We start from the raw sequence: 12,710 nt of genomic DNA, 5'->3' as shown, positions 1-12,710 counted from the left end.
CAATCCCACCCGGAGACCAGCATCGGGAGGCGGAGATCTACCGGGCAGTCGGCTGCACGCGGCTCCTCGCGGTCTCCGCCCCGTGCCCCACCACTGCCAAATGGACCCAGCGCCACCGGGGCCCGCCCGTCATGCTGCCACACCCACCGGCAGGGCCTCCCCCACATCGCCGCCGCTCAGCCCCGCCCCGCACCTCGCCTCCGCCACGTCACCGCCGAAATAACTAATTTCCGCCCTTTACGACCTCGTTCTCTTTCCCAAGCGGCCTTCCGTTCGCTATCTCCTCTTCTTCTCTCCCCCCCCCTCCCCCTCCCCCCTTCTCTCTCTCGCGACCCCCTCGCCGTCCACACGCGACTGCGCGAGACACTGGTCAACGGCAGGGTGGCAGCCGGCGCCCGTTGGGGGTGGGTCTAGCTCCGTCGATCGCCCCGGAGGAACGCGGCGCGGTGCTGCCTCCGGCGCGCGGGTTCGCCATGGGGAGGAACGGGAGCGTGAAGCGCTCGGGGTCCACTGGCGGCTCGGGGGCCGCCGCGGGGCCGCCGACGTTCACGGTGAACCCCGGCGACTACCGGCTGATGGAGGAAGTTGGGTACGGCGCGCACGCCGTCGTGTACCGCGCGATCTTCGTGCCCAGGGACGAGGTCGTGGCGGTCAAGTGCCTGGATCTCGATCAGCTGAATAACAACATCGTGAGCACCTGCGACACCCACCCCTTCCCCCTCCTGCAATTCGTCGGGTTTTCGGTTGCGGTCTGGTTGCGGCTGCCATCCGCTGTTTGATCTGGCAGGCGAGATGTCCGTTCGTCGATTTGAGTGGATTTCTTTTTTAATTCATTTGGTAGCTTGGCAGTTGCGGCGGAATTTCGATCCGTGTGACGCCCTACCAGATCAATTCGGACCTTGCTTTGACATCATGCTGATATCAACTTCCTATTTACTGCTTGGTCGGCTACTAGTCGTTGGTTAGTCTGAGTCTCAGAAGACCAATTGAGTCATGCATGTACCTGCATTTTAGCTTTTTTTAGCGCATTTATTGTTTTACGTGGTATTTTTGTGGGTGCTCCGGTTGAGATGGCGAATTAAAATATTTTGTCGGGACTCTTTTACTTAGCACGAATATGGGCTTCTGGTGGCTTGGGAGTTTGAGAAGACGCAGGCCAAAGAGCCATACGAGTTTGGACGTCGTAGACAGACCATTGAGAACTTACGGTCTCTGATTTTTTGAATTCAGTGAATAAATCTGTCTCCTTTCCCTACAAGTGCTTGGCCATTTGTTTTGCTATTCTTCTTTTGAGAGGTTGGCTCCATTCTACTAGATTGTTTCTCTAGTTTCTGGTATGTTTACATTTTACATGACAAGATCATTTCCTGCAATGTGCACTGGAGTACTGGACTTGGCAAATTTAAGGCAGTAGAGCTAGAGTGCTAGGCAGTGATTCTGTTTTCTGTTGACTGCTTACAATTATTGATGTGATGAATGGATGATATTAAGCTAACATGAGCTCATTGTTGATGATGGTTCTTTAGTTACTACTCCCTCCATTCCTAATTATAGATTGCTTTGGCTTTTCTAGATACATAATTTTTGCTATGCTCTTAGATATATGCTATGTTTAGATTCACAAAAAAGTGTCTATCTAGATTTGCCAAAATGACCCACAATTTGAAACGAAGGGATTAGTTGGATGTGTGTTTTAGTCTAGGATTTTTTTAGTTTTCTTCCATCCAAACCTTCTTAATAGTCGGCTGATAATAAAATTTATTTGAAAAAAAAACTAGTAAAATATATCTCAGAAAACACCTTTTCAAGCCATTTTCTTCTATTTTTAGATATTTGGTTCACTAGAAAATTAGATGGACTTGTTTCTTTTACTAATATAACCATGCTTTCTTCCCAACATTTCATTGACTAGTGTCCCATGTCTTGGCCTATTGCCTGCACCAATGGGAGCTAGCCACTTCATGTTCACTTGTAGATCATGATCTGGGTCTCATTTGAGTAGGAATATGTCTAAGTGTATTTATGTTATCCTCTTTTTGTGGCTCATGTTGGTATTCATCTTTGGCAAGCTGTGGGTAGCTCTGAAGTGGCATATAAAACTTTCTCCAATCCACTGTAAAGGGGAAGCCTAATCAGCAGCACTACTAGCTTGGAATGCCAATGTTGTGAAAGCTTGTCTAGTGCTAAACAATAATAAATTGTCTTCACCACTGGTGTTAGCCCTGCAAATGGGTTGGGTTGAAATGAGTTTAATGGGTTGGGTTTTGATATGGATTGTGTTTGGGTGGGTTCAAATGGGTTGTATTAGCTAATGGGGCGGGGTGGAACGGGTTTTATGTAAATGTGGAGTGGGGTGGGTTGGGTGGGCTGAAAAAACAATATGACTATATATAAATGTCTGTCCCGTAAGAGCCGGACCCTCAAAATAAAACCTCACATTCACAATATAAAATTTTATCGAAATTGACTAAAATTTGTTGGAGATAACTCAGTATGACTAGCAGCTACTCTGTGCAAAGCAGTGTGGCTAGAATTACATGTGGACCCTACGTCAAGAGTCGAACCCTACAAATAAAACCTCGCGTTCACACTATAAAATTTTATCGAAATTGACTAAAATTTGTTGGAGATGACTCAATATGACTAGCAGTTACTCTATGCAAAACAGCGTGGCTAGAATTACACGTGGGCCCCACGTCAAGAGCCGGACATTGGAAATAAAACCTCGCATTCACACTATAAAATTTTATCGAAATTGACCGAAATTTGTTGGAGATGACTCAGTATAACTGGCAGCTAGTCTGTGCAAAATGGTGTGGCAAAACCTACACTATAATTTTTTTTTTGGAAACGGGTTCTTATTGGGTTGTAACTATAGTTTGGCTAATAGTTTATTATATTATGAGCTGAAATGTTTGGGTTGGGTTGGTGTGTGGTGGTGGTGGTTTGAAATGGTGTGGGTAGTATTAATTTTCCTCATAAGAATGGATTGGTTTGGGTATAGTTTGGTTTCCAACCCATTTGCAGGGCTACTTGGTGTTGAAGTCTTACTGGCTGTTATTTCTCTTTTTATTATGAAAGGAATAAATGGATTTAATTCTTGCCGCTGTGTTATTTGTAGGATGAAATACAAAGGGAGGCTCAAATAATGAGCTTGATCGATCATCCTAATGTCATCAGGGCTTACTGCTCATTTGTTGTGGAGCACAGCCTTTGGGTGATAATGCCATTCATGACAGAGGGTTCATGTTTACACTTAATGAAGATCTCATACCAGGATGGTTTCGATGAGCCAGTCATCGGTTCCATCCTAAAGGAAACTCTTAAGGCTCTGGAATACCTTCACAGGCAAGGTCAAATACACCGTGATGTCAAGGTTAGCTTTGGCTGAATATTTTTGTTTAAAACGGCATGTGTTTGATGTATTTTACTCATTGTTTCCATCTGGCACTGTGCAGGCTGGTAATATCCTTATCGACAGTGCTGGTATAGTGAAGCTTGGAGACTTTGGCGTTTCTGCTTGCATGTTTGATAGAGGTGATAGGCAAAGATCTAGGAATACATTTGTAGGAACACCATGCTGGTAACTGCTTAACCAATTTTTGTATAAAATATATCTTGTATAGCTTTATCATGTTTGATATGGTTTTTGGGTTCAACTTTTCTGTCTAGGATGGCTCCAGAAGTGCTCCAGCCTGGCACAGGATATAATTTCAAGTATGTTAACCTGTGTATATTTTTTAATTTATTTTCCTCAACTCATGCTTGGATGGATCATAGAGACCCTACCTCTTTTTTACATTGATGCCAAAAGATAACAATGTATTCCTCATGAATCGCTTAATAGCTGCTCTTCCTCTTGGATTGTTTCTTCGTGCAGTTTGTATAAAAAAAAAATCAGATGTTGCTGCTGTGCCAGGCTTTTATAATTTTGTTTGTTAACAAAGTCGATATGAATTCACATCCAGTTTCATCTTTGTACAGAGCTGATATATGGTCATTTGGAATCACTGCGCTTGAACTAGCGCATGGCCATGCTCCATTTTCCAAATACCCCCCTATGAAGGTAATGCTTCTGCCTGCCCAGAACATTTTAGTTCTGCTGGTTTGTTGTTGCGTTAATAAATGTTTCAAATACCCTGTGGCATGTTGCAAATTGCAATGTCTTCCACATGGTCGTAACGTTAGAAATAACCTCTTAGCCCTGTATGACCCAGCTCAATCTTTTCATTTGTGGGATAATGGTGGTAGATGATCCCATGAGATCTAGTCCTAGCTGTACTATTGTTTTGGTCTAACCTAGAAACATTGTAATTTGATTGCAGGTTCTTCTCATGACCCTCCAGAACGCACCACCTGGTCTTGACTATGAACGTGACAAAAGATTCTCGAAGGTAGTACCGATCCTTTCAGCTGATTATCAGATATGGGCCAGTTCTATGGTTAACTACCGTAGATTGTGTTCTAGGTTTACCTTTCTAAGTAGGCATTTTCAGTTGTGTTCAGTCATTTAAAGAGATGGTTGCCATGTGCTTGGTCAAAGATCAAACAAAGAGGCCAACAGCAGAGAAGTTGCTAAAGCATTCATTTTTCAAAAATGCAAAGCCTCCAGAATTGACCATCAAGAGTATCTTATCTGATTTACCTCCTCTCTGGGACCGTGTAAAGGCTCTCCAGGTATGCTGCCTTACTTTTCATGTTATTATCATCAAACACCCTCTTCTGGGAAATGTAGCTGAAGTTTCTATATACTTCCAGCTTAAAGATGCAGCACAATTGGCTTTGAAGAAAATGCCTTCTTCTGAACAGGAGGCCCTCTCCCTGGTTTGTGATATGCAATTAACTCGTTTTTATATTTGTTATTTACTGTTTAATAGACCAAGGATTCATCAATTCTGCTTTGATAATATAACCTGTGATATAATATCTTGCCTACAAATGTGTAATGCTGAATAATTGGCCCTACATTCTGTTCCATAAATAGTCATGCCTCGCATATGTTGTACTTTGTAGCATTTTTTTGCTGTACAATTTGGGTAAATGCTGCAATTAGTTTTATAGGCTGCTTATCATAAAATTGCATGGATTCATACAGAGTGAATACCAACGAGGTGTTAGTGCGTGGAATTTTGATATCGAGGATCTCAAGGCTCAAGCATCATTGGTAAACCGAACTCTTGTTCTCCAGTTCAAATATCCTTTCTATTCAGCCTTCCATCCATTTGAAACTATCATTAATCTGGCTGAATTCCCAGATTCGTGATGATGAGCCACCAGAAATAAGAGAAGACGAGGACACTGCAAGAAACACTGAAGTTGAAAAGGTCTAGCAGATTTTTATTATTATTTTCTAGGGAACTTATTTGATAATTATCTTAAGAAATGTTAACATTACTTTCAAAAAAAAATTTGCAGAATGTCGCAGAGTTTGCATGTGTTCATCTTTGCATTAGACAAGATTTTGTATGTAACTGTCACCTTGTGTTCATTCGACAGGATTTATCTTCCAGGAACCATTTGGGGAAGTCATCTGCAAACAATTGCAACTCCAGGTCAAGTCAATCTTTTTTAGCATCTTGTAGTGAATTATAGCTCTGAAGTCCCGCTTGAATTCCATGGAACTAAGTAGGATGCTAGAGATAGGGATGAATCAGTATTACCGCTCCTTCTTATTATACTGTTTTAAAGTATAATATTGTTACTGAAATGTGATCTCATGATATATTTCAGGGAGCAAACTTTTGCAACCATTGTAAATTCGCATGGAAACAACCCTATTATGAAAGAAGTCTTTGATTTTGATTTCGATATTAGTGATGCCGACCCTAAAAAGAGGGCTGATGGATATGAAAACAACAGAAGAGAGAATGACTTATTGCCCTCGACATCAAAGAGAGATCCAGAGTCAAATCATTGGACAAGTGATGTTGGGCAGCGACAACAGACTTCTGGTGGGAACAATAGCTCAGTAGCTGCTGAAAGGGGCCCTGGTTTTGAGAGGTCTATTATCTATTCATTGCTTCTTAATTCTTACTTCCTCTGATCACAAGTATAAGTCCATCTAGGTTTTTCCGAAGTCAAACCTTTTGAACTTTGACATGCAATATCTATAAGAATATTCTATCTTAATTGAAATGTGTTATAATACTATTAAAGTATTTTTCATAGTGAATCCAGTAATGTCTTTCTTGTATTATCAATGTATATAAAATTTTAGATTTTATGGTCAAAAGTTAAGAAATATTAACTTAGGACAAAGTTAGATGGACTTATATTTTTTTTTATCTATGATTTGGTGTTCTTCACTGTGTTTTTTGTTCTGTAAGAGCCCGTTTAAATTTTTATCTTTATTCTACTGCAAATAAGGCTGGTGACCGAATGTTTATATCTGAGGGTGATAGCTAGATATTGATTTTAGCGAGTCTGTTTCTAATTTGTCATCATTTAGTTATTATAATGTGCGTTCTATTCTAGGTAAATTTAAGTGTACTTCTTTGTAAATTCAAGCCTATTTTTATGAATGTGCAAAAGATAAAGTAGAAATCCCAATTAATTTGTTTAGGTCCTCAATAATTATGGCCTCCTTCCTTTTCTGAGTTAGTTGTTTTTTCCTGGATGTAGGACTTCCCATTTTATTAAATCTTGCTACCATACCAGAAGGGCTTGTCATGCCTCTTCAAGAATTGTTGCATTTTTATTTATGATGACTAAAGCATTGAACATGTTTTTTAGAGTGTTGCCATTTTATTATGCTTGATGCTTAGGTTAATTGTTATTATTGTTTGGTATCAGGGATGCTGCTGTTCAAATGATATCTGACAAACAAAGAAGTGATATGAGAAAAACAGCAAGCCTTAGTGGTCCACTTTCATTGCCAACTCGTGCTTCTGCAAATAGTCTGTCGGCTCCTATTCGATCTTCAGGAGGTATGAGGATCTATCTGATCATCACTGCACATGTTCATTGTTTTCACTTGTGTACAAAAAAAAACATGCACTGGCAGTCTGACACTGCTTGTAGGTTTTCTATATGTATTGTGGCATTTGAACATTATTTTTCTTATGCTCATTGTAGTTGATTCACCAGTAGACAAGTCCAAACGAAATGTAGTGGAGATTAAAGGCCGCTTTTCGGTGACATCAGAGAATGTTGATCTTGCAAAGGTAAGTGAATTGGGTGGATACTGGATACAATATTTTAGCATGGCTCAGTTGAGTAGTATTTCATCGAGAAAATTTGATAAATCTCTAATTTCCAGGTTCAGGACGTTCCAGTCAGCAGTCTCTCCCGCAAGTCACCAGAGGTGAGGTCATTTTTATTGGAATATAGTTACAATTTCGAAATGTCATTCAAAAATTCATGGTTAATTTTTGGTTTTCTCAGGGTTTACTGCTAAGAAAATCTGCTAGCACTAGTGATTGTTCGGTCAATGCTAAGCCAATGGTATAACCTTTTTCCCCCATGATTTGATTTTTCTAATTCCTCTGAAATTGCAGTAAAATATTTTCCATTTTAGTGGCAAAAGAAAACTACATACATCCAGTTTAGCATAATTTTATACTTTGGAAATGGGATACAAGCCCTAGAATCACACATATGGATGGGATTAAATCTTGTACTTGTTGATTATCACCCTTATGCCCCTTCTGTGGACCGATTGTAAATTTGATTATTGTCCAATTTTGGTACATCCTATATTTTGATGGATTCTTAAAAGCTCTAGCATTGTTGAGTTCCTTCACTCTGCATTAACCATTGTTTTTCTTGCCATCGTCGGTAATTGTTAGCTCCTTATAAAGTCAGTTCCGTTATAGCCAAGAAACAATTTCCTAAACCTTCAGAATGTTGGTCCAGTGATAAAGCCCCCCCTCTCCCCCACTCTAACACCTGGGTTTTAGGGTCGGAGTGGCTAGAGGGGGTGGTCTAAGTTGGTACCAGAGCCAGGTCCTGGGTTCGAAACCCACCAGCCACGCATTTCTTCCGCTGCGCGATTTCCCCTGCGGGGTTCGCTGAGACAGCAGCCAGCAGCCACAGGCGCGGCGCGGCTCGCTCGCCGTAGGGGGAATGTTGGTCCAGTGATAAAGCCCCCCCTCTCCCCCACTCTAACACCTGGGTTTTAGGGTCGGAGTGGCTAGAGGGGGTGGTCTAAGTCAGAACACTGGCATTATTGTATGAGGTTTATTGTTATTTCTGTCATTCTATGGGATATTTGTGAACAAAGCAATGTTGGTCATGCTGATTGAGTAAAGATATCTGTTTTGTGGAGGGTGACGTCACTCATCATTTTCTTAAGAAAAAAAAGCAATGCTTTGATGTTGCAGTGTAACCCTGCTCAGCTGAAGGAACTCTGCAATAGTTCAGTGTCATCGTCTATATTGATTCCTCACCTGAATAACCTTGTGCAACAGACCATGTTTCAGCAGGTATGAAGTTTCGATGTCATCGTGTGTTTCTGTTTAAGAATGCACGACACATTTTAAGTTATTTGATAAGATTTTAGCTAACAATTATATATCTTTACATTAGGATCTGATTATGAACCTGTTAAGTAGCTTGCAACAAAATGAGAAATTTGATGGTAAGTGGCATTTCTTTTGTGGCTATTGAAGTTCAATTTATTTCTTTGATCGTGAGTTAAAAACTCTCTTCTTCAGGATCAGAGCCTGGAATATCTTCTGAAGTCCGAAATATGGAGAGTGATAACATGGTAAGCATCAAACTAGTTTATGGTTTCAAGCATTGGCAAATGAGGTTCCAGTCATAGTGGTTCTTTCAATATTTTGTTAGATATCACTAAAAATGTCATTTCATTTTTTTAGCAGGCTGAGACAGCTAACTCTGAGAAGGAACGGTCATTACTTGTTAAAATTTCAGAATTACAGTCTAGGTAAGCCAACTTCTGCACAAGTGATATTACAAAAAGTAGCATTGTTAAACATCACAGAAACAGTTAGCAAATTTACAACTCCATATCACAGATTATTAGTTGGTATGGCACCATTTATGTTCTGTTTTGGCAACCATGGTTTAGTAGCTGAACTTACGGATATACTTTCACTATCAAACTGAATCGTGTATTTTAGTACATTTTACAAATGCTCACTGTTAATGTTTGTGTTATTTTGAACATTCATACTGCTAATAAGGACCACTTTTGTTTATTCCTACAGTTTTTTTTAAGGATGTTTATTTTTTTTCCTCCATACAGGATGATTACGTTGACTGACGAACTAATTGCAGCTAAGCTAAAACATGCGCAGGTTAGTATCATTGCCTCATTTTTTTTTTCGCGACCGTGCCTGAGCACGTATTTCATTAAGAAGAAAGCAGTTTATAGACAACTCTTGATGCGGCCAAACAGAGCTTGACCGACACAAGATCACAAAGGACTAAAAACAGAGAAAAAACTGAAAAAAACACAGACAAACACCCAAAAACCATAACAGACACACAGCAGAAGCACAACAGAGGAGAACACCTCCAACCTTACAAACCTAACTAAGACCGGCGCAGCACCAACCAACAACTGAACCTGCAAAAGAACTACATCGCCAAAGATGCGAAGATCCGCAACACAAACAAGGTGGCAAAGCATCCACCCGACCAACCAATATCGGCGGCAAAGCATCCGCCCGAAGAGAACTCTCACCAACGACGATGGCGGCAAAGCATCCGCCAAAGCAGTACAGCGGCAAAGCATCCGCTAGTGTAGTACAGCGGCAAAGAACCGCCAACCGACGACCAACGCGACCTAGACGATGTAGGGGAACAAAGCAAAGGCAGGCGCAGAAGCGGATCCTCTCCGAGAAGAGCAATCGACCGTCACCGGCAAGAGCTTCCAAGACAACGCTACAGCAAGGGAGCGACGCAAAGGCGCCGTCGTTGTCCGACCAATATGGTCTAGGTTTTCACCTGAAAAGCTCACCGAAGAAGAGGTCATAGGGGAAAGAGTGACGCCTTCAACAAGGTAAGCGATGCCCTCGGGCGTCGCCGTCACCGGCCCATACGGACCAAGGCTTTCGCCTTCACCCTAATCCCAACACAAATCCGATGACAGCAGACGCCTCTCCCCAACCACACGAGGCGACGACGACGCGGCCAGGAGCCCCTGGCCACCCGAGGCAGCGACGGGAGAGGAGGGCAGCCCTGGGCGAGCGGCGCCACCGACAGACGAAGCGGCGGCAGCCACGAGCCCCCGGCCACAAGGCGGCGGGGCGAGCAACGGCCCCCCGGCCCCGAGGCAGCGGCGGCGGTGGCGCAGCCACGCCCCCCGGCCACCTGAGGAGGAGGCGGCGGCACAGCCCCGGGCCCCGGCCAGCTGGGAAGGCCGGCGGCCAGCAACCACCCCCCACGAGGACGGCGCCCCCAGGCGGCGGTCACCCAGGAGCGGCGCGGCCACGGCCACGGCCACGGAGAGACGGTGACGGCGGCGCGGACACGGGCCCCAGGCCGCGCCCCAAGGGCCCCCGGCGGCAGCGGCGCGGCACGGACTGCCAAAGGCGGCGGCGCGGCCACAGACCACCAACCGCAGCGCGCCCTGGCCCCCGACGGCGGCGGCGGCGCGGCACGGCCCCCAGCCCGAGCGGCGGCGGACCGACCGGGGGTGGCGGATCTGGCACCCAAACCCAAGGCCGGCGGTGGATCGGGCCATGGGGAGCCCGGATCCGGCGAGGAGCAGGCCGGGACAGGCCCCGGCGGCCGGCGGCGGCGAAGAGACGGCGAGGTCCCAAGGGAGGGAGGAGGAAGGAGATAGGAGAGAGAAGAGAGGGCGAGGGGGAGCAAGCCGGGCCGACTTCGGCACGGCCATGGGCCGCCGCCGCCGCTCGGATGGAGGCTGCCGGCGGCGGCGGCCAGCGGGAGCGACGCGGGGGAGGGGTGGAAGGCGGCGCGCGGCGCCCCCCGGGTCGCCAGCGAGAGCGAGGGGGGTTGCCTCATTTTATTGTAATGAAGATGCTGGAATTTGTGCTATCCTACATGATAAAAATAAACATGATCCTGTCGTTTGGATTCTGATTTCTTTTTTGTACCACTCCATTTTCAGTTGCAGCAAGAGCTAAATGCATTGTACTGCCGAGAAGAAATCGAAGACGTCAGGGACGAGGACAATGAAGAAACATAACATCAGGAGGATCCATGTTGTGCGAATTAGCTGCTCTGGCTTTTAATGTTGAGGCTAAGGGAGTCTTAACAGGAGAAGGAACTTGATGCCAACAGCGCTTCTGCGTCGCAAATATATGCCTGATCCGGGGACTAGCTCTTACAGCTGCGGCACTTATGGAATTCTTTTCTTTGAAAGTTGTCTGTGCCCCACTGCCCTTGGCCTGCTGCCATCAGTGTGTATATCCATCTTTCTTTCAATTACCTTTATTTTCCGTTGGTTCAACGGGTTTTTGGTGCTCCCAAGATTGCGGTTGCGGCATGGTTGATTGATTCTGCTATACATATCATTGGAGTAGCTGTAATTATGTAGTTCGGAGGTTGCCAGTTGGTTCTCAATGCAGAATAGCGGAGTACTGCATAATAAAAATGTATTTTATGTAGCAATAGGCTGTATATTTCTGATTGGTGCATTCGTTGATATTTTCATGCATATTTGCAAACCTCCGAACAGAGTTGTTTGCATATATCAAATAATAAAGCATACGTTTAATGCATCGCTCTCACGTATTACGTGCCGCGCCTCTTCAATCGTTTTAACGGCAGTGTTTTTCCAAAACCGAATAGCCTGAATTCAATATCGAATCACATTATGGTAATGTTAATATCAGATATCCATCCAGCACAAAGGGCTTTCCCCTGGACCTGTTATTATGGCAACAGTTAAGGCTATCTGCAATGGTACCCCCTAAGGCTATTTGCAACGGTGGCCCCTAAACCACCCTGAACCGGTACTGTAGCGGTTTTCTCCCTAAAAGCCATCCGCAACGGCATCCTGGATCCAACCCTCGATTGTCCAGGGACGCCGTCCCCTCCCCCAAATTTCGGGGGGCCTTCTCCTCCGCTACCTCCCCTTGTCGCCGCCTCCCCCTCGTCACCGCCTCCCCTCCTCGCCACCTCCCTCTCGCCGTCGCCGCCTCTCCCTCCTCGCCACTTCCCTCTCGCCGTCGCTGCCTCCCCCAAGTCCTCCACCCGCGCCGGCCCAGCACCGCGCTGCTCCATCCACGGCCCGCCGGCACCACCCGCCGCGCCCGTCCCCGACAGTGACGCAGCACCCACCACGGCGGCATCTCTGGAGAGCAACGGATCGACCCAATCGCCTACAAAGTGAGTACCATGTTGCTGCCCCTTTTGAAAATTTTCATACTTGAACAAGCACATATATAGAAGCACTCAAATCATTTACAGGCAAAATTGATACATGAGTGAGGATTTGCATTTTCTTGATAGAAAAGAAGACACATATACTGAAGCAATTGATTGTCCATGCTTACTTTAATATAACTCACAGCACTGTAATCAAGCTTTTTAGGATTAACAATATTTCTGTAGCTTGACCAATTTGGCCCCTGCCCAAGTTTTGATCCTTCTGCTTTGGCAACTCTCTCACTTTGTAATTACTTTCCCTAACTAAGCGGGCAATGCTAGTTTCTTTATTTTGAAGAAAAACTCTCCAGAATGGAGGCATGAATTGTTACCACAAATGTATAGGTACACAACCAATGTAGTATCAAAAAATAGCGCCTCAAAACAATTTACTGTTACTACAACAC

At 44.6% G+C, this 12,710-nt stretch overlaps 1 protein-coding gene across 4 annotated transcripts; it reads left to right on the top strand.

The window, feature by feature from the left end:
* The first annotated feature begins 264 nt into the window (after positions 1-264).
* On the top strand, positions 265-11,650 carry LOC120688404 (serine/threonine-protein kinase BLUS1-like). 4 transcript variants are annotated; one of them, XM_039970718.1, is made up of 22 exons: positions 265-689; positions 3,122-3,376; positions 3,459-3,583; positions 3,673-3,717; positions 3,985-4,066; positions 4,326-4,394; positions 4,507-4,677; positions 4,759-4,824; positions 5,096-5,164; positions 5,256-5,324; positions 5,497-5,552; positions 5,731-6,000; positions 6,793-6,926; positions 7,075-7,163; positions 7,259-7,303; positions 7,384-7,443; positions 8,322-8,423; positions 8,527-8,578; positions 8,655-8,707; positions 8,820-8,887; positions 9,209-9,260; positions 11,042-11,650. In XM_039970718.1, the coding sequence occupies exons 1-22, from the start codon at positions 474-476 to the stop codon at positions 11,117-11,119; spliced, it is 2,226 nt and encodes a 741-aa protein (XP_039826652.1). In that variant the 5' UTR covers positions 265-473; the 3' UTR covers positions 11,120-11,650. The 4 variants fall into 4 exon arrangements, with proteins under 4 accessions (XP_039826652.1, XP_039826653.1, XP_039826654.1 ...); XM_039970719.1 differs by having other exon boundaries at positions 278-689; positions 8,823-8,887; positions 11,042-11,544; XM_039970720.1 differs by lacking the exon at positions 7,384-7,443 and having other exon boundaries at positions 300-689.
* Positions 11,651-12,710: the final 1,060 nt, after the last annotated feature.

The sequence above is a fragment of the Panicum virgatum genome, chromosome 9N (genome assembly GCF_016808335.1).
Source record: "Panicum virgatum strain AP13 chromosome 9N, P.virgatum_v5, whole genome shotgun sequence".
NCBI lineage: Eukaryota > Viridiplantae > Streptophyta > Magnoliopsida > Poales > Poaceae > Panicum > Panicum virgatum.
The sequence above is the reverse complement of the archived record's forward strand: the minus strand, read 5'-3'. Positions and strand labels throughout refer to the sequence as shown.